Source organism: Dysidea avara, chromosome 1 (genome assembly GCF_963678975.1).
Source record: "Dysidea avara chromosome 1, odDysAvar1.4, whole genome shotgun sequence".
NCBI lineage: Eukaryota > Metazoa > Porifera > Demospongiae > Dictyoceratida > Dysideidae > Dysidea > Dysidea avara.
Window position 1 is genome coordinate 18,302,937 of NC_089272.1, and position 21,072 is coordinate 18,324,008.

Below are 21,072 nucleotides of genomic sequence, written 5' to 3' on the forward strand. Positions count from 1 at the left end.
AGTTTCTTCGTTTTTTTCTTCTTATTTTTCTTCCTCTTTTCGCACACTTACAAAAACTGCTATAAAACGCGAACGCGTTATCCGATTGCCTTGAAATTTGGCACACAGAAGGGGGGTATAAAGGCGCATCTCGGTACCAACTTTGGCTGGAATACCATAAACAGGCAAAGAGTTATGAGCGATTATGCACGAAAAATAACACCAATATGTTGTCACGCCTACAGGGTAAACCGCGCATGGGAAGAAGCTGAAAATCGGTGGGTGAATAGGTTACCTATTGAACCTCAAACCTTTTGTGGTTTGAAAGAAATCGAGCTAAAAACCAGGAAGATACAGCGAAAAAATCAACAGTGTGTAACAATTACGCAATCGAGATTAGCTAATTTTTAATTTTATTATTATTATTATGCTTGCCACGCCTACCGGATAAACCACTTGGGGTAATGCTTTGAAAATCGCTGTACAGATGGAGTTATCATCTTAGAAAGGCTCTTCAATGGTGTAGAAGAATCAGACTTAAAGTCACGGAGTTATAACACGAAATCCAACTTGGTGTAGCAAGTGCGAGATCGAGATACTCTAATAGAGCAGTCATCCTAATAGAGCAGTCACCCTGAACAGAATTCAAGAGATCAGTTAGAAATAAGTAACCTGTATAGAGATCAGCTACAGACAAATCACCCTGTAGAGAGTTCAGCTACAAACAATTCACCCTGTTCAGACATCAGTTAGAAGAAGTTTTCTTGTAGAGAGTTCAGTTACAAACAAATCACCCTGTTGAAAGATCAAAGAAACCACCATGTAGAGAATTCAGCTACAAACTAGTGACCCTGTAGATACATCAGCTAGAAGAAGTTACCTTGTAGAGAGTTCAGCTACAAAGAAACCATTCTGTAAAGAGCTCAGCTGCAAACAAATCACCTATACAGAATTCAGCTACAAACAAATCACCCTGTAGAGAGATCAGCTAGAAGAAGTTACCTTGTAGATAGTTCAGCTACAAACAAATCATCCTGTAGAGAGATCAGCTAGAAGAAGTTACCTTGTAGATAGTTCAGCTACAAATAATTCACCCTGTACAGAGCTTAGTTAAATGAGGTTTCCTTGTAGAAAGTTCAGCTACAAACAAATCACCCTGTAGAGAGATAAGTAAGAAGAAGTTACCTTGTAGATCGTTCAGCTACAAACAATTCACCCTGTAAAGAGATCAGCTAGAAGAAGTTACCTTGTAGAGAGTTCAGCTACAAAGAAACCATCATGTAGAGAATTCAGCCGCAAACAAATCATGTATAGAGAGTTCAGCTACAAACAAATCTCCCTGTAGAGAGATCAGCTAGAAGAAGTTTCCTTGTAGAGAGTTCTGCTACAAACAAATCACCGTGTAGAAAGATCAGCTAGAAGAAATCACCTTGTAGAGAGTTCAGCTTCAAAGAAACAATCATGTGAGAGTTCAGGTACAAACAAATTGTCCTGTAGAGAGATCAGCTAGAAGAAGTTACCTTGTAGAGAGTTCAGCTACAAAGAAACCATCATGTAGATAGTTCAGGTACAAATAAATCACCCTGTAGAAAGATCAGCTATAGAAGAAATCACCTTGTAGAGAGTTCAGCTACAAAGAAACCATCATGTAGAGAGTTCAGCTACAAACAAATCGGCCTGTAGAGAGATCAGCTAGAAGAAATTACCTTGTAGAGAGTTCAGCTACAAAGAAACCATCATGTAGAGAGTTCAGCTGCAAACAAATCACCTGTAGAGAGTTAAGCTACAAACAAATCTCCCTGTAGAGAGATCAGCTAGAAGAAGTCACCTTGCAGGGAGTTCAGTTACAAAGAAATAAACCATGTAGAGAGTTCAGCTGCAAACAAATCACCTGTAGAGAGTTCAGCTAGAAACAAGTCACCCTGTAGAGAGATCAGCTAGAAACAAGTCACCTTGTAGAGAGTTCAGCTAGAAGAAGTCACATTGTAGAGCTACAAAGAAACTACCATGTAGAGTTCAGCTGCAAGCAAATCACCCTGTAGAGAACTCAGCTACAAACAAATCGCCCTGTAGAAAGATTAGCTAGAAGAAGTTACCTTATAGGGAGTTGAGCTATGAACAGATCACCCTGCAGAGAGTTCAGCTACAAACAAATCACCCTGTAGAGAGTTAAGTTACAAAGAAACCACCATGTAGAGAGTTCAGCTGCAAAAAAAATCAATCACTCTGTAGAGAGTTCAGCTAGAAGAAGTCACCTTGTAGAGAGTTAAGCTGCAAATAAATCACCCTGTAGAGAATTCAGCTACAAACAAATCACCCTGTAGAAAGATCAGCTAGAAGAAGTTACCTTGTAGAGAGTTCAGCTACAAAGAAACCACCATGTAGAGAGTTCAGCTGCAAACAAATCACCTGTAGAGAGTTCAGCTAGAAACAAGTCACCCTGTAGAGACATCAGCTAAAAACAAGTCACCCTGTAGAGAGTTCAGCTAGAAGAAGTCACATTGTAGAGAGTTCAGCTACAAAGAAACTACCACGTAGAGAGTTCAGCTGCAAACAAATCATCCTGTAGAGAGTTCAGCTAGAAGAAGTCACCTTTTAGAGAGTTCAGCTACAAAGCAACCACCATGTAAAGAGTTCAGCTGCAAAAACTCAATCACCTTGTAGAAAGATCGGCTAGAAGAAGTTACCTTGTAGAGAGTTCAGCTACAAAGAAACCACCATGTAGAGAGTTCAGCTGCAAACAAATCACCTGTAGAGAGTTCAGCTAGAAACAAGTCACATTGTAGAGAGTTCAGCTACAAAGAAACCACCATGTAGAGAGTTCAGCTGCAAACAAATCACCTGTAGAGAGTTCAGCTAGAAGAAGTCACATTGTAGAGAGTTCAGCTACAATGAAACTCCCATGTAGAGAGTTCAGCTGCAAACAAATCACTTGTAGAAAGTTCAGCTAGAAACAAGTAACCCTGTAGAGAGTTCAGCTAGAAGAAGTCACATTGTAGAGAGTTCAGCTACAATGAAACTCCCATGTAGAGGGTTCAGCTGCAAACAAATCACCCTGTAGAGAACTCAGCTACAAACAAATATGCAGTGTAAAAAGATCAGCTAGAAGAAGTTACCTTGTAGAGAGTTCAGTTACAACGAAACCACCATGTAGAGAGTTCAGCTACAAACAAATCACCTGTAGAGAGTTCAGCTAGAAACAAGTCACCCTGTAGAGAGATCAGCTAGAAACAAGTCACCTTGTAGAGAGTTCAGCTAGAAGAAGTCACATTGTAGAGAGTTCAGCTACAAAGAAACCACCATTTAGAGAGTTCAGCTGCAAACAAATCACACAGTAGAAAGTTCAGCTATGAACGGATCACCCTGTTGAGAGTTCAGTTAGAAACAAGGAATCCTGTAGAGAGATCACCTAGAAGTATCGCCTTATAGAGAGTTCAGCTACAAACAAATCACCTGTAGAGAGTTCAGCTACAAACAAATCACCCTGTACAGAGATCAGCTAAAAGAAGTTACCTTGTAGGGATTTCAGCTACAAACAAATCACCCTGTAGAGAGTTCAGCTACAAAGAAACCATTCTGTAAAGAGCTCAGCTGCAAACAAATCACTTGTACAGAATTCAGCTACAAACAAATCACCCTGTAGAGAGATCAGCTAGAAGAAATTACCTTGTAGATAGTTCAGCTACAAACAAATCACTCTGTAGAAAGATCAGTTAGGAGAAGTTACCTTGGAGAAAGTTCAGCTACAAAGAAACCATTTTGTAAAGAGCTCAGCTGCAAACAAATCACCTGTACAGAATTCAACTACGAACAAATCACCCTGTAGAGAGATCAGCTATAAGAAGTTACCTTGTAGATAGTTCAGCTACAAACAAATCTCCCAGTAGAGAAATCAGCTAGAAGAAATTACCTTGTAGAGAGTTCAGCTACAAAGAAACCACCATGTAGAGAGTTCAGCTGCAAAGAAATCACCCTGTAGAAAATTCTGCCAGAAACAAATTGCCCTGTAGGAAGATCAGTTAGAAGAAGTTACCTTTTAGAGAGTTCAGCTACAAAGAAACCATTCTGTAAAGAGCTCAGCTGCAAACAATTCACCTATACAAAATTCAGCTACAAACACATCACCCTGTAGAGAGATCAGCTAGAAGAAGTTACCTTGTAGATCGTTCAGCTACAAATAATTCACCCTGTAGAGAGAGCAATTAGAAGAAGTCACCTTGTAGAGTGTTCAGTTACAAAGAAACCACCATGGAGATTTCTGTAATCAATATATGTGACCGGATTTGCGAAAAGGGGTCTTCCACACACATCCAATTCCGTAAACGGTGGAGACCATAACTCAGTGTTCAAGTAACATATTAACCTGAAAATTTAACCATGTATTCAGCTATAGTGGTGCTCACCACTGCCCAAACATCACGGCAACAGCTCTTTCCAATCTGAAGTTATCAATTGTCAAAGTTGGCAAATTGGATGTGTGTGGAAGACCCCTTTTCGCAAATCTGGTCATATATGTATTATACAGTATATATAATTTGTACATTTACTGATAAAATATTTAAAGTACATCTACTTCATCTTTTCTTCTTCCTGTAGTAAAGAAAAAAACATAGGTTAAAAAAGTCCCAAAGCTGGCCATAGGCCGGCTTTGGGGTATACAAATACAAAAAGAAATGAAATCTAATCCAAAACAGCCAAGCTGTAAAAAAAGTGTGCGGCCCTCAGAAAGGCTATGGTGAAAAAAGATGTGAAATCCAAGGTGGCGGCCAAGAAATGGCTGTGATGGTAGGTTAATGGTAAAAATTTTAATAATGACAATTTAGGTAAATTTTGTGAAGCGGCACAAAAATTCACCTGAATTGTTGTTATTAAAATTTTTACCATTAACCTACCATCACAGCCATTTCTTGGCCGCCACCTTGGATTTCACATCTTTTTTCACCATAGCCTTTCTGAGGGCCGCACACTTTTTTTACAGCTTGGCTGTTTTGGATTAGATAATAATAATAATAATAAAATAAAAAAATTAAAAATTAGCTAATCTCGATTGCGTAATTGTTACACACTGTTGATTTTTTCGCTGTATCTTCCTGGTTTTTAGCTCGATTTCTTTCAAACTGCAAAAGGTTTGAGGTTCAATAGTTAACCTATTCACCCACCGATTTTCAGCTTCTTCCCATACGCGGTTTACCCTGTAGGCGTGACAACATATTGGTGTTATTTTTCGTGCATAATCGCTCATAACTCTTTGCCTGTTTATGGTATTCCAGCCAACGTTGGTACCGAGATGCGCCTTTATACCCCCCTTCTGTGTGCCAAATTTCAAGGCAATCGGATAACGTGTTCGCGTTTTATAGCAGTTTTTGTAAGTGTGCGAAAAGAGGAAGAAAAATAAGAAGAAAAAACGAAGAAACTAAGCCAATTTTTGAAGTCGCATATCTCAGGAATGCCTGAAGCGATTTCGCTCACATTTGGAATGTGGAGTGCTGAAAGTGGAGGGAATCTACACAGCAAAATTTGTCTTGTTTCATCAAGGCAACACAGAGCTACGGAGGTGCGAAAATTGCGTTTTCTTTCTTCCTGTCAATATACTCACGGGGTTGCGCGCCGGCTTCTTGGGCCGCACGACACACTACCGTGTGTCTTGATTCTTCTTTTCGCAATGTTTAGAATATAGCTATAACTCACATGCTTAAGTAGATTTTCTGCAAATTTGGAGGGCAGTAAGAACATAATGCAGCACATTTACAGTCCAAATTTCGTACACATTGGATAAAGAACAAGGGAGTTATACACAATTTATGAAAAATGTAATAGCGATTTTTGTCATGGTCACAGGGTGTTTAAACTGCTTGAAGGAATGACTTGAAAATCATTGTATACATGGAGTAATCATTGTAGTGCAAACATTTTCTGGTTTGAAAGAAATCGTACTAGTAGCCACGGAATTATAACAAAAATTCCAACCATATGTGTAAAATCATGAGATTGAGATACTCTAATAGAGCAGTCATTGCAGGGTAAAAAGGTGCATTATCAAAAAAACTTACTACAGGGACCTCCATACCTAACACTCACATCCTTATAACCACTGAACCGCTGCTATCTTGGCTGATCACTTTCTGCTTTATAAATGAAAATTCTAGCTTAAATCTGCTTATGAATAAACATTTGTAATTTTATAGATCTACCAATAGAAGTACTTGAACAATCTATGTATGTTCTATTAGAAATCCTCAAAAATAATGTGCACTCTATTAGAGTATTACAATAATAAACCCCAAATTCACCTATAAGCTGGTTTTGGGGTCTTATGAAGTACAAAAAGAAGTGAAACCCATACAAAAACAGCCAAGCTGTGAAAAATGGTGTGACCTTAAAAATCCTGGGTGAAAAAAGTTGTGAAATCAAAGGTGGTGGCCAAGAAGATGTTGATACTATAAATTTAATAATGGCTGTGCATTGTTAAAATTTATAGACATTAACATCATTGCAGCCATTTCTTTACCACCACCTTTGATTTCACAACTTTTTTTCACCTGAGCTTTTTAAGGCCACACCATTTTCACAGCTTGGCTGTTTTGTGTGGATTATTGTCGACACATATATTTTAACAAAAATGCATTCTTAATAGTATAAAGATTAGTTGTTATATTGTTTATGTCTGAAACACAGTACCTTTGAAGCCTTACAATATCAGTGTGGTAAACTCCACTTCTCAGATAGTTGGTCAGTCACTAACACTGGAGTGTAGTGTCACTACTGTGAGAGGTATCACCAGTAGAGTAGATATTGTGTGGAACAGAAGTGATCGGATGCTTATCACTGTTTCTGGGGTCAATATAAGTTTTTCAAGTAACAATATTACGATATATTCATCTTCTTATACTATCCCACAATTGAGCACAACTGATGATGGCAGAGTGTACCAGTGTGAGGCTGTGATCAACATTAGTCCATCAATTTCAGTCAGCAGTAATATCACTCTACTTACTATAGGTCTGTGTTTTTATTCATAGCTAGATTTTTTCATGATTACAGTGTATATGAATTTCTTTAGTTCCTATTCCTGATGTTTCAGTGATACCATTTGGATCGATAGAAGATGGTATGGTAGGTAGTCCTCAAGAAATACACTGTATAGTGAGTACAGTTAGTGGTGTGGGGGAGAGTTCAGTAATGATCAGCTGGTTCGGACCTGGAGGAGACACCATTAAAAATGACAGTAGAGTGACCATCAGCCCAATTACTTCAATTGACAATGATTACTTCAACACTCTTGAGTTTACTTACTTGATGGAGGGAGATGAGGGTATATATACTTGTAATGTGAATATATTGGATACCACTGCATCCAAGATTATTGAAATAGGAAATCTTACTGGTAAGCTATTGTATATGAACACAGCTAAGCTGTGAAGAACTGGTGCAATCTTGAGGTAAATATAGGAAAAAGCTAGGGTAGTATACGAACCTGCCAATTATGCTGGCATAATTATGAGCATAATAGGTGCCTGAAAGCATTGAGCATAATGCTAGCATAATAGGCTGGACACTTGTGCCATACCATTAATCATTGCTTATCAAAATACATATCACAGAAAAAGATTGATATAGTCTAATAGAACAGTCAGTAACTCTAATAGAACAATCAGGTAGTTGACTGTTGTATTAGAGTATGTCGATCTTTCTGTGAAATGCATTTTGACAAGCAAGGATTTATAGTCTGTACTTCAGCCACTTGCTATTATTTACCCATAAAGTGCAAATTTATTAGCAAACATGGGAACTGAGGCATAAATATTGAGCACAATATTTAGGCATAAAGGGCATGATCAACAGGTCCCTAGTAATAAAGTCAAATCAAAGTTAGTGGCCAAGGAATGGCTGCAGGTGTTAATGAAACATTTTTTTTGTAATGACAGCATCACCATGTCGATCTTAAAAATTAATTTTAGTGTAGTCATTTCTTAGCTACCATCACTGATATCACAACTTTACTAGGAGTTTTTTAAGGCTGCACTCTTTTCACAGCCTGGCTGTTTCTGCTGTGTTTGTAAGTCCCACAACCAGCCTACTGTTAGTTTGGACTTGAATTGCTTATGTCTTTGCTTTTCTAGATGTTTATATAAAGAGTTATTCAATACAAGACAATTATGTGACTTCGTCATTTCATTGATACTATATTTAGTTTGTTACTTTTATTAGTTGAATATTCTATTGAATAATATTGGTCAATGTTTAAAGACATACAAGGAATTTTCAGTTCGATTAGGAATCATAGAAATGCAATGTAATCAAGGTAGGTCACCTACACCTGCAGATAAATTAGTGGACATCTAATCCTATACTTCATTAGCAATAGCTGAATTAGGGATTAAATGTCCACTAGTATATCTGCAGGTGTAGGCAACCCCTACTTTTTCTATGATCCTTAATTGAACTTAAAATTCCTATTTTCCTTGTACTTGTTTGTTTGTTTGTTTGTTGTTGTTGCTGTTTTTTTATAACATAATTTTATGACTGGTGAACTTACACATGTGTCATACTGCATCAAAAGAAAGAATGATGCTAGATATACCATGAATTTATTTTGCATCAGAGCATGCGCCCCATACATTACTTACTGAAAAAGTGAAGTAGCCATTATGCTTCATTTTCAGCAATGTTCAGCCTGTTACACAGTGTCTCGAAAGAAGAACAGTAGAAGAAACATCTCTGCAATCAATCCAGTCACTACAGAAAATACAAACAATGCTAAACAGCAAAGCCACAGGCAAGTTAGAATGTGCTACCTTGAATGGTACCTTGTGCTGTCAGCAAAAAGAAATGGAACACAAAGGACAATAAAGGTAAGTTTATAATGCATGCATTGTACATACTGCAATATGTCAAAGGCACCTGAAGCAATGTTTAGCAGTGAAAAATCTAGCCCGTAACCTTAGCCATTATTGAGTTATGCTTGTCTGAGGGCATTAATAAGTGTACACTGTAAGTTAGTCAGTCAGCAGAAAATTCCACTAAATTAAAAAAATATCGTAGCAACTTATAGGAAACATTTTGGGTCACACTTTTGAGCTTAGTAATGCCTCACTAATACTGCCAAGGTACTGTGAAGGTATTATGAAGTTGGTTTTTGTTCAATATATATTTTTGTGGGAATGTGCAAACCTCCATTATCCCAAATATTCAGTACTACCATATTGTATAATATGGTAATGCTGTGTGGCCCATAAAACCTACACCATACTATTTTGACCCAGTTGCGTTGTATTGTACATACCATACAGTATGTGTATATGCATATGATATGACCATATATACATGTGTGGTGCACATCATATAAATGTCGTAATAATTATGTGTATGGTATAGCTATCCATACCATATGAATATAGCTGGAAATTCATGGTATAGAACACTAACAGTTATACTGTAACTGCATGCGTGATAGCCAGCAGAAAGGATGTGGACTACAGAGCCCTTTGTTTTTATTTCCAAACTATGAAGCTAGTAGTCTCTGTTTCATGGTTGACATGCTCTTTGTTTCATGGTTGACATGCTCTAATAGTGCAGTCAAGCATGTTTTATCATGATTTGAATTGATATATTATTTTGATTCCAGCAATTGGCTATAAATATTCTTCCTTTCTTCCTTACAAGAGTTTTAAAAAGTTAGCTACAAAAGCAACACACATTTGCATTACAATAATAATACACTCATAAATACAAAACAAGAAAATAACTACAAAAGCACTACAAATATGGAAAATTACAACTCGTCCAACAAACACATATAATAATCATTACAGGACTACTTGCTTTGTTTTCAGTTATGTTCCGCCCGTTATACAGAATTACAAATGAAGAACAGTACGAGAAGCATCTATGCAGTCAATCCAGTCACACTGCAGAAAATATAGGCAACACTGCCACAGGAAAGCCACATCGTGCTATCGTGAATTGACACCTTGTGTTGTCAGCGAAAAGAACTGGAACCGACAAAGCAGGACAAAGGCAAGTCCTTGATGCATGTATTGTACAGTATGTACCATGGTTGACAAAAAGGCACATCTCGGGACGAAGCTATGTCGAACAGTGAAGAAGTCAAGCCCATAGCCTTATCCATTGTCAAGTTATGCTTGGTTGGGGGAATCAGCCAGTGAGTTAGTGTAAAATTCTGTTAAATATAAAAAAATTTAAATTCCATACAAACTTTTTGGAAGGGTTTGGGGTTAGTCTGAAAATATTTTTGGGCTTGGCTGTGCCTAACCAATGCAGCCAAGCTAGAAATTGAAGCTGGTTTTATGGTGACATTTTTGTCTGAAAAGGTCCAGTTCTTCATGATCCCTAATATACAGTACTAACATACTGTATGATTGGCTATTAACAGTGTGGTTGTAAAGTGGGAAGGTAGGTGGTGTCACTACTGTGATACCTGATACCAGAAAAACTATATGAGAATTTACAATTAAATTTCACAAAGTGCTGATTGACTCACGTAAAACAGTCATTACCAAAGTTAATCATGGTAACCTTTAGACTGATGATACTAGCAATACATTTTACACATTGAATGACACTGAACAAGGTGGTAAAGTGCAAAACTGCTAATAGTGCTTAGACAAATAGTCTCAGCTGTGAGAAGTTAGATTTGGTATGAAATGTAACTGAGCAGTTCTGCATTCTATTCAAATGCTGTGTTGATTGTGAGGGTCCCCACCCATACAGGATGGTCATAATGAAGGTGTGATAAACACGTAAGTTGATCAAAAGTTTCATCAACCCATTACTCAACTTTTTGTGAGCATTGGTAATATGTAAAAAAATGCAATTTTTTTTTTCAAACACAGGAAACTGGTCTATCAACTCTAAATGCTTTCAACAAGTTTTTAAATTTGATAGATCTTCTACTGACTAATACTCTTACCAATATATTATTGCCCTACCATCCCCCCTAATGGGGCTATGATACGCACCTGAATGTTATATGTCCCATAGTAGGGAAAAGCTAGCATGTAAATAAGCCCAGTTACAATATGGAAATTTGATGTATAAAAAGCAAGGGCATTATCAAACAGTTATCAAATGCTGCTGCTAAGGCAACAGTTTTGTGTCAATCCCCCTGTAAAGCCCTACCTCAGTACAAGGTGGAGTGGTGGAGTAATATGTGACCAGATCTGTGAAAAGGTGTCTTATGGCCTTTCCAAAGTCCCAGGTTTGGCTAATAATAACTCCTCATGTATTTCACCTGTCACCTTACAAATGCACCCAGGAGTAGTGCTATGTTAGAGGTGTAAAGTAACCAAATTTCAAGCTGATTAATACCTTATTCACAAGTCAAGTAATGGGTTGCCAGGTATATGCAATTGGAACAGCTATAAGATCTCTTTTTGCAGATTTGGTCACATAATATTGATAGATGCGGTGGATAAGATGCCTTAAGCATTCAACAGCAGTTAACATTATGGACTTAATTTTTTCACTGTTTGATGCTGATTAAGCCTGAGACATGTCTTTTTGGTAGCTCCATTTGATTCATAGGTAACTTGTTTCTGGCTTCTGGCTTGTGACATTACCATGAAAATTTTCTGTATTGACTGGATTGATTCCAGAGGCGCTTCTCATACTGCTGTTTGCAATTTGTGGAACATTGCTGAAAAGTAAAATGATCACTCTACTTTTCAATAATTGATAGTCAGCACATGTCCAGAAAGTGAACAAACAAGTATATACAAGAAAAAATGAGGAATTTTTAAATTTGAGTAGGGATCATAGCAATAAAAAGTAATGAAACAAGGAATATCGCCTACAGCTATGCTAGTGGAGATTTAATCCCTGCATCAGTCATGGCTATAATTATGACAAGCTACTGTAATTTGCTTTATTTTCGTGCAAAAAAATTCGTATAAAATATTTTTGTATGATTTACGTGAATGACTGCTCTATTAGAGTAGTTTGATCTTATGTAAAATTTTTTGTGCAAGAAATTTTTGTACAAGTTATTGCATATGAAAATTATTTTAAAACAGCAAAAAAAGCAAACTACAGTACTGTGTATGACTGAAGCATAGGAATTAAAATGTCACTAGTATAGCTGCACATGGACAGCTCCAGGAATTGAAACTGGTTTCCAACCCAGACTTTTGTGATTCCAGTGCATAGCAGTAAATCTAAAATTATGTAGAAAGGAAGGCATACACCTGTACGTTAGTGTGAGAGGCACACTAGCATGTTAATCTAGGGGGCTGGAAGCATGCATCCTGAGGAAATTGTTTTAAGTTAGATCCTCTAAAGTTGAATCAGAGTAATTCCAGCGAAATACAATAAATGCTTAAGTGTTGTATTAGGGTAACTGCTCTATTAGTGTTATAGGTGTAGGCGATATCCCTCATTTAGTTGACTGCCATACTAGATATTTGACCACTCTATTAGAGTACCTTGATCTTTCCAGGAGCAGTGGATCATGCATTCATGGCAAAACAACGGAGTATTTTGTTAAGAGAGTGTTCATCCTCACCTGCAGACCTGCAATTAATGACTTGGTCAGGAGGCATTGATGTAACTACGTATATACTGTCAAGAAAACATTTCATCTGATGCTTTGTTGCATCTCATATTGGTGCTTCGGTATAGTCCAGCAGAAGCATAAAAATCATATAGTCAGAATAGCATAGAATATCAGCTACTGTATCTGCAAAGAACAAAGTATGGAAAAGATAAACCCATACATTAAAAATACATATTCATATTGTACTTTTGTGTGAGAGGATCAAAGCGATGCCACATTGTGTATTGTCCATACAGTACTTATTAGCAGCATAATACCATACCTGTTTCAGTGCCCATACAAAAGTCGCAATAGTAGCAGTGAAATTTATCCCGTATTTCACTGGTAGCAGTGAAAAAGTTGTAATTGCAATTTCATTGGCTAGAATTTATGTTAACAATTAGTGTTGACACGTGTTTAGTACATAGTGACAAATTGCGTACATGGCAACGCTAATGCACAGCATGCGTATATGCAGCGAGTATGCGTATATGCAGCGAGTATGGTATTAACTGGGAATAGCATGGGTAGCAGTGAAATTTGGGATAAATACCACTCTTGTTGTATTGGAAATGGTAAATTTCACTCGGCTTCGCCTCGTGAAATTTATCCCCATTTCCAATACAACACTGGTGGTATTTATCCCAAATTTCACTGCTACCCATGCTATTACTAGTACTAACTGTACTGTGAGTCATACAGAACAGTTATACAGCTAATTGGGCAAATACAGTACAGTTATGCGCTTAATTAGGAAGAAAATCCATCCCTCCTGGAGGAGACTTAGTGTGGCGTTCGACTAGACATTCGGTGGCCTGCAGTTCGAATCCTGGGGTAGGAGGGATTGTTTTCCTTTCTTTGGCCCTTTTCTGTTTCACCTTATTGTTAGCTAGGTTAAGTAATCATTTAAAGTAAAGTCTCCAGTTCTTGTTAGGTTAGGTAATCTAAAGGTTGCAGCACATGTTGCTGTCAGACCTTCAGTACTAGTCACTGTAAAGTACTACTACTAATAATAATAATTAATTGGGCAAATACAGCACATTTGGGAAAATACAGTAAAGTTATGTGAAAAATTTATTTACGGAATGTTACGAAAACAAGACACTGTAAATTGCTAAAACCAGCCAAACTAATCCTACCGGTTCACTCTACAGCTAGAAATAGATTGTGTAAACACTTACTGATCATCTGATCATGAAGCTATTTAAACACGACTCCACTAAGACAGCACAATTGATCACGTGCGTGACATTGTAAATCGCTAGAACTAGCCTAACTAATCCTATTAGTTCATTCTATGAGTAGAATAGATTATATAAACACTTACTGATATCCTGATCACTGAAAATCGCAGCTGTTTGAGTACTAAAGAAGATCACTCTTAGCCAGGCTATGGCCAGATGACCAGGAAGTACAATATAACACTTAAACCACCACCTATGCTTGTGTGTACGAAATATACAGCACTCGGGGGTGTCTCGAGGCAAATGCAGCACTCGGCTTTGCCTTGTGCTGTATTAGCCTCTTGACACACACCCTCGTTACTGTATTGTCCGTACACACATGTGGCGGTGCTTTAACTATAACATACAGTGTAATCGTATGCATATGGTACGTACCATACGGGCGTGGGATGAAAATGTTACCATACACATATGGTATGAAATGCATAAATGCTCCAGAACAATAACACACTGATGTTCATTGCCGGCTTTTTAGTTGCTTGACATAGAGTGTGGCTTAAAACTATTAATGCAAATGTTTCATGAGAAACAGACCTATGCTACATACATATATAAACATTGCTATGATTTAATCTGTTAATAATTACTGTTCTGTTTTAGTGCCCACAACATATGGTTTAAGTCTCATAGCACATCATGTTCAGATAGTTGGTCAGTCACTAAGACTGGAGTGTAGTGTGACTACTGTTAGAGGTATCACCAGTAGAATGAGTTTTATTTGGAGCAGTAATGGTACTGCTCTCAAAGTGGAAGAAGTGAACATCCAAGATTATACCTTACAAAACTTAAATATATACTCTAGCACTTACACCATAGCACTACTAGGTACTGAAGATGATAGAAAGTCATACCAATGTAAAGTATTGATTGATGCTCATCCACCAATTATAGAGTTTGGGAATGTAACATTGGATGTGACAGGTATGTAGTAGATTTTCTCATAGTATAACTTTGTATTCACAATTTACTTTCGCAGTTCCTACTCCTACAGTCAGTATAACACCATCTGGTCCAATAGAAGCAGCTATGGTAGGTAGTCCTCAAGATATTCAGTGTATAGTGGGTACAGTTAGTGGAGTGGAGTTAAATTCAGTAATGATAAGTTGGATGAGACCTGGAGGAGACACTATTACAAATGATAGTAGAGTGACCATCAGCCCAACCAGCAGTAGTGGTAACAGTTACACTAGTAGTCTCCAGTTTATGTACCTGATGGAGGGAGATGAGGGTACATATGAGTGCAATGTGACGATATTGGAAACTTTTGTATCATTTGCAACCACAATAAACAGTGTAATAGGTAAGATAATTGAAAAATAATGCAAAAGCAGATAGTTGTACTAACATCACTAATGCATAGCATCATAATTCTGATTGCCACATGAAAATTTACTTTTACTTTTAGACTAGTTGTAATCAATGAACTATTACTTCATTGTGTGTATGTTAAAATGTTGGATAGACTTTATTACTAGTCCTTTATTGCTTTAATTGATGCTATTCCACTAAATTTATTTTGTGTAAATCAGGGCACACAATAGTGTGTCAAGCTGCCAATGAAAGCCAATGCATTTGGGTGTGTGACAGACAACTGTGTATTTTACAGAAACCAAGAAAATTCTATTTCACACCTTTGTACCTCAGTAATGGCTACACAGAAATAGCCCATTTTTACAAAAAAATCCCTCAGGGTGGGATATATTTCATTCCAAATTTGAGGTAAATCAATTAAGTGGCTATTGAGATACTTGCCTTCTAAGTTTGTCGTATTTTCTTATTCTTCTATGGTTAATTTTCTTTTTGCAGCACTTCCAAAAATTGCCATAACTCATGCAAGCCTTATTAGATTCTCTTCAAATTTGGAGGGTGTAAAGAACATTTTAATGCACGTGTGTCTTCTTCCCATTTGTGTACAGATTAGTATAAATAGAGCAAAGTTACAAGTGATTTTCCAAAATTGCAAATGCGATCTTTTGTCATGCCTGAAGAGTAAACTACTGACAGAAACAATTTAAGAATCAATTTGCAATTTATTGTTATATTATAATTGCTAAAACTCGTGTGTATGAGTGTAGTGCAATGCCAAATCATATATAGTTAACTAATAAATAATCAGTAAAAGAGTCAATTGTCTCTGCTGTTACAACTAGAGCTGGCAATTTGTTCCATGTAGAGATGGTAGTTGGAAAAAAGCTATATTTGTAAGTGTCAATTCTGACGGACAGTTTATAATCATGACCTCTGGTAGTACTGGAATTGTAAGTATGTAATTTGGCAATTGTAGCTCAACTAAGTTGTGTAGGATCTTAAACAACATTTCTAATTTCAATATGTTTCTTCTGTGATGTAATGTTTCCCATTTTAGGTTGGATAACATAGTAGTAACACTGCTGTAAATTGAAAAATCTGCCATAACAAATCTCACTGCTCGACGTTGAATAACTTCAAGCTTATCGATGTTCCTCAGAGTATGAGAAGCCCATGCTGTCACTGCGCATTCTACTATTGGCCATACATAAGTTTCATAAGCATCTACTTTGACCTTCCTTTGGCAATGGTATGAATTTCATCTGTACATATACACAAGTCACGTTATCGAGATACTCTAATAGAGCAGTTAGTTTTACTGCGATTTGTTGTCATGCCTGCCAGCTAAACCGCTTATCTGGCTAAACTGCTTATGCAAACTAGTTGAATATTCTTGCAAGTACTAGGTAACTATCAAGGTTACAAACCTTTAGTAATGTAATGGAAATCTGTTTAATTATTAATGAGTTATAATATGAAAACCAACCATACATGCATGTACCTAGTGTGTTTCGAGATCCTTTTATACATGCAATGTTCAGTAACTAGCTAATAAAATAAACACAAAATTTCAAAATAATACAAGTGTCTTAAAAGCTACTGTAGTTCTTCTATTTACCTGTAGGAAACAAAGACAAATGCCAAAAAAGCTATACAGATACAAAAAATGATATCTAATCCAAAACAGCCCTGCTGTGAAAAGTTGCAGCCTTCCATAAATGTGACCAGATTTTACAAAACCGATCCAAATCGCACATCAGGCAAAATCAAACTAACACCTCCAGTGGACAGCTACACTATCGTACTAATAGTTTTGACCCTCACTACTACTCAAACTACTCAAAGCTGGTTTCAACAGACGTCTTTTCTGGGTGGTGTATAGAGCTCGAATTGTGGTTTCCGGTCTTGTGAAGAACCTGGCTTGGCAAGAATCACTGGTTTACTGGTGGACAGCCTCATGATGTTGGCCAGACATTTTTTGTGTTGATTTTGTTACATATCAGCCACTAAAGAGCCAGCACAGCCCTGTAATCTCGTGTCTGGACTCCAATCATGGTCTTCCTCCATTTTGAGGTCTATCCTTTGCCCACCCCACCACCCTCCACTCCTTTGTGAGCACTCGTGATACTACTTCACTCATCCAAATGCTTAAAGTTTCTATATTATTTGGCAAGAAACTCTACAAGCAGCTACAAGTACTGGAAGTGGCCTGAAAGGTAATAGATTGATGCAAATTTCATACGCGTGCTTGCTATCCTTAGCAAGTTATGTTGACTTGAAATTTTTTAAATCGTTTATCTCGAAACTTCTAATGTGCGATTTGGATCGTTTTTCCAAAATCCAGTCACAAATAAGCTATTGTTACAAATTAAGTGAAATTATAATATCATTGCAGCCATTTCTTGGCTGCCACCTTTGATATCACATCTTTTTTATACTAGCCTATTTTTGGAAGGCCGCACCCTGTTTCATAGCTGGGCTGTTTTAGATTAGATTAAAAACATTGTTATTTAATAACATTGCTATTAGTTAAACTTTTAATCTATTTACAAGTCTACATACAGTAATTACTTAGTTTCATACAATTTGGTGCCTCAGAAACTCATCTGGTTTCCATTTACATTTTCTTGATGTAGAAATTCATTTATTCCTGATAAACAAAATGATTTGTGATATTTACTTTATATTTAAGTGACCTACATTACATATGGGATGTCTATATCTGTGAAACCCAAATTCAAGTGCATAAGGTAACAGAATGACTGGAGTATCTAGGCTGATGCCCTGGTTAAGGAAGCAGGGTGGTAAAGATGGTCTTGGTCTTTCCTCTAAATCTGGTCTGTGCCTACCTAGTGACACAAGGCTTGGGTTATATATATACAGGCTGTAGATGAGTCTTTTCCCATATTACATATATCTAAAGCAAGCCATGTGAGTGTCAATAGCCAGGGAATTGTAACTCTCTGTGTGTGGATGGGAGATAGGGATTTTCTCCAGGAGATATATCTCATGCTGAATCCACTGTTGATTAGAGGTTGCGGTTTTAAGATTTTGGGAAAATTCAGATTTTTTCTCTAGACCAAATGATTTCTATCGGTACACTGTATATCTAAACAGATACTTCTCCAGGAATCAAAGACCAAGTCTTTCTATCAAAGATTTAATCCATGGCTCTAGTATCCAATTTTATTCTATGAAGGCATTAAATATTTAGGCAGTAAAAACTCTGTTAAATGATTCTTTCAAGCTACTGTAGTAGTTGATAATAAAGTTGTTTTTTAGGCTGGCTTGATTACACACACCTAGTATGACAGAAATATAAATTTGAATTCTGGTCAATAAGAAATCACAAACATTTGTGACCCATGCTTTTACAGTTTAAGTACAATAAAATCAGTAATATCATAATGTAATCATCCATACTTTATGTAATTTCACTGATATAATATTTCTATAAATGTAGCATTATTATTGTGGGTATTTTATAGATATTATGTGTAGACTCAAATTTTACCCTATAATGTAACAGGTCTTACATTATAAACCTGCTAATACGTATGTTAGTGCTCAAAGTTCACGTGAGTGTAGAATGTTATGCGTATCATGAATCAGGTAAATGTTTTATGCACACATGAGGTATTAGAATGTCATTGCCATTTATATAGATACATATTATTCATTTATGACTATATCCTAGTAGCTATGTAGTTATGTAATCTCTTTGACGCAATTATAACAGTAGGATTTTTAAAAAGTTTGATTAGGGATCAAAGAAATAAAAGTAATGAAACAAGGGAGGTCGCCTACACCTGAAGATATACTAGTGAACATTTAATCCCTAATTCAGTCTATACTTATAGGGATTAATCGTCTACTAGTATACCTTAAGGTGTAAGCAATCTGTCTTGCTTCATTGTATTTTATTTCTTCGATCCCTAATCAGAGTCAAACTTAAAATTCTTAATTTCCTTCTACTTGATTGTTTACTTTTTTGTAACATTATTATGACTGGTGAACCTGTGCATACCACATTATAAGAATAACACCGGGCTTATCCTGAATACGTGCCCCAAATATCAATTACTGAAATAGCAAAGTGGCCATGACACTTCAATTGTCTTTGGCTATGTTCAGCTCATTACACAGCATTACAAACGAAGAACACTATGAGAAGGACGTCTGTAATCTATCCAGCTACAATGGAAAACTCAGACAATTTCCATTACAAATATAGGCAAGCCATCATGTGGCACTACCATGAATCAACACCTTGTGCTGTCAGCAAAGATAAATGGGTCACAAAGGAAGACAGAGGTTAGTTTATGAAGCATGCATTGTACATACTGCAGTATGCCAAAATGCACCTGTCGGGCTGAAGTGTTATTGAAAAGTGAAAAAATTGACCCCATAGGAGGCTTAGCTGTAGTTATCGAGTTATGCTTGTCTGAAGGCATCAGTCAGGCAGTCAGCAAGCAGAAAATTCCACTAAATAAAAAAATTAATTTTGTAGCAACTTTTTGGAAGTGTTTTGGGTCAAATTGAAGGCACTTTTAGGTTTAGCTATACCTAACCAATACTGCCAAGACACCTTGAAGGTATAGTGAGGCTGGTTTCAAGGTGATATTTCTGGCAAAAAAGCCCAAACCTTCATGATCCCTAGTATACAGTCTTGTCATACTGTATGACATGTTAGTTTTAATACATTGTAGTTTCAACTCCCAACATAATTCTGACTGCTCCCAACACTCAGATAGTTGGTCATTCACTAACACTGGAGTGTAGTGTGACTACTGTGAGAGGTATCACCAGTAGAGTGGATATTGTGTGGAGTAGTAATGGTTTAGAATTAGAAATATTAAATGGTAGTACAAGTAACAATTCCACAATATACACATCCACTTATACTATCCCACAACTGAGTACAACTGATGATGGTAAAGTGTACCAGTGTGAGGTAGTGATCAACACTAGTCCACTAGTTATGGCTACTGGTAGTGTCACACTGGATGTTACAGTCCCTACTCCTACAGTCAGTATAACACCGTCTGGTCCTATACAAGGAGCTATGGTAGGTAGTCCTCAAGATATCCAGTGTACAGTGAGTACAGTTAGTGGAGTGGAGTTCAATTCAGTTATGATAAGTTGGATGGGACCTGGAAGAGACACCATTACAAATGATAGTAGAGTGACCATCAGCCCAACCAGTGGTAGTGGTAACAATTACACTAGTAGTCTCCAGTTTATGTACCTGATGGAGGGAGATGAAGGTGTATATGAGTGTAATGTGATGATACTGGAAGATAACAGATCACATTCTACTGAATTAACCAAATTAACCAGTAAGTCGTTGCTAAAAATGTATGCAAAATATTACTATTTCCCACTGCGCCAAGCTCTATCATTGCCTAGTATGCTAACCACATAACAAGCTCCACAAAGCCATGAAGTGTATGTAAAAATTTACTTTTTCAAGACTGCATGTTAACTTTGTTGCACAAGTAGTTTGGTTCATATTCTACCAAATATCATCTTCAATTTATTGTGATGCAATAAAATACATCTATAATACATATATAGGAAGCTTATCACCAAATTTAGTTTTATATTACTGCATGTGTAAATATATTATTTCTCAAATACAGTGCCTTCAAAGCATTACAGTATTAGTGTGGTAAATTCCACTGCTCAGATAGTCGGTCAGTCACTAACACTGGAGTGTAGTGTTACTACTGTGAGAGGTGTCACCAGTAGGGTGGATATTGTGTGGAGTAGTGATGGATCAGTTATAAACACAATTAATGGAGTTAATATTGGCATGTCAAGAGGAAGTACTGCAGAGTATTCAGCAACCTACACCATCCCACTATTGAGCACAACTGATGATGGTAGAACATACCAGTGTGAGGTAGTGATCAACACTAGTCCACCAATATCAAACAGCAGTAATATCACTCTGGATACTACAGGTCTGTGTTGTTGTTTTTACTACTA

At 36.9% G+C, this 21,072-nt stretch overlaps 1 protein-coding gene across 1 annotated transcript in view; it reads left to right on the top strand.

The window, feature by feature from the left end:
- Positions 1–21,072, top strand: part of LOC136264668 (mucin-3B-like) — a 145,142-nt gene that overhangs the window by 49,757 nt on the left and 74,313 nt on the right. The window contains exons 19-24 of the mRNA XM_066059472.1: positions 6,655–6,978; positions 7,040–7,363; positions 14,374–14,694; positions 14,750–15,073; positions 19,791–20,420; positions 20,724–21,047. Coding sequence (XP_065915544.1) covers positions 6,655–6,978; positions 7,040–7,363; positions 14,374–14,694; positions 14,750–15,073; positions 19,791–20,420; positions 20,724–21,047 — 2,247 coding nt within the window. The remainder of the gene's footprint in view (positions 1–6,654; positions 6,979–7,039; positions 7,364–14,373; positions 14,695–14,749; positions 15,074–19,790; positions 20,421–20,723; positions 21,048–21,072) is intronic.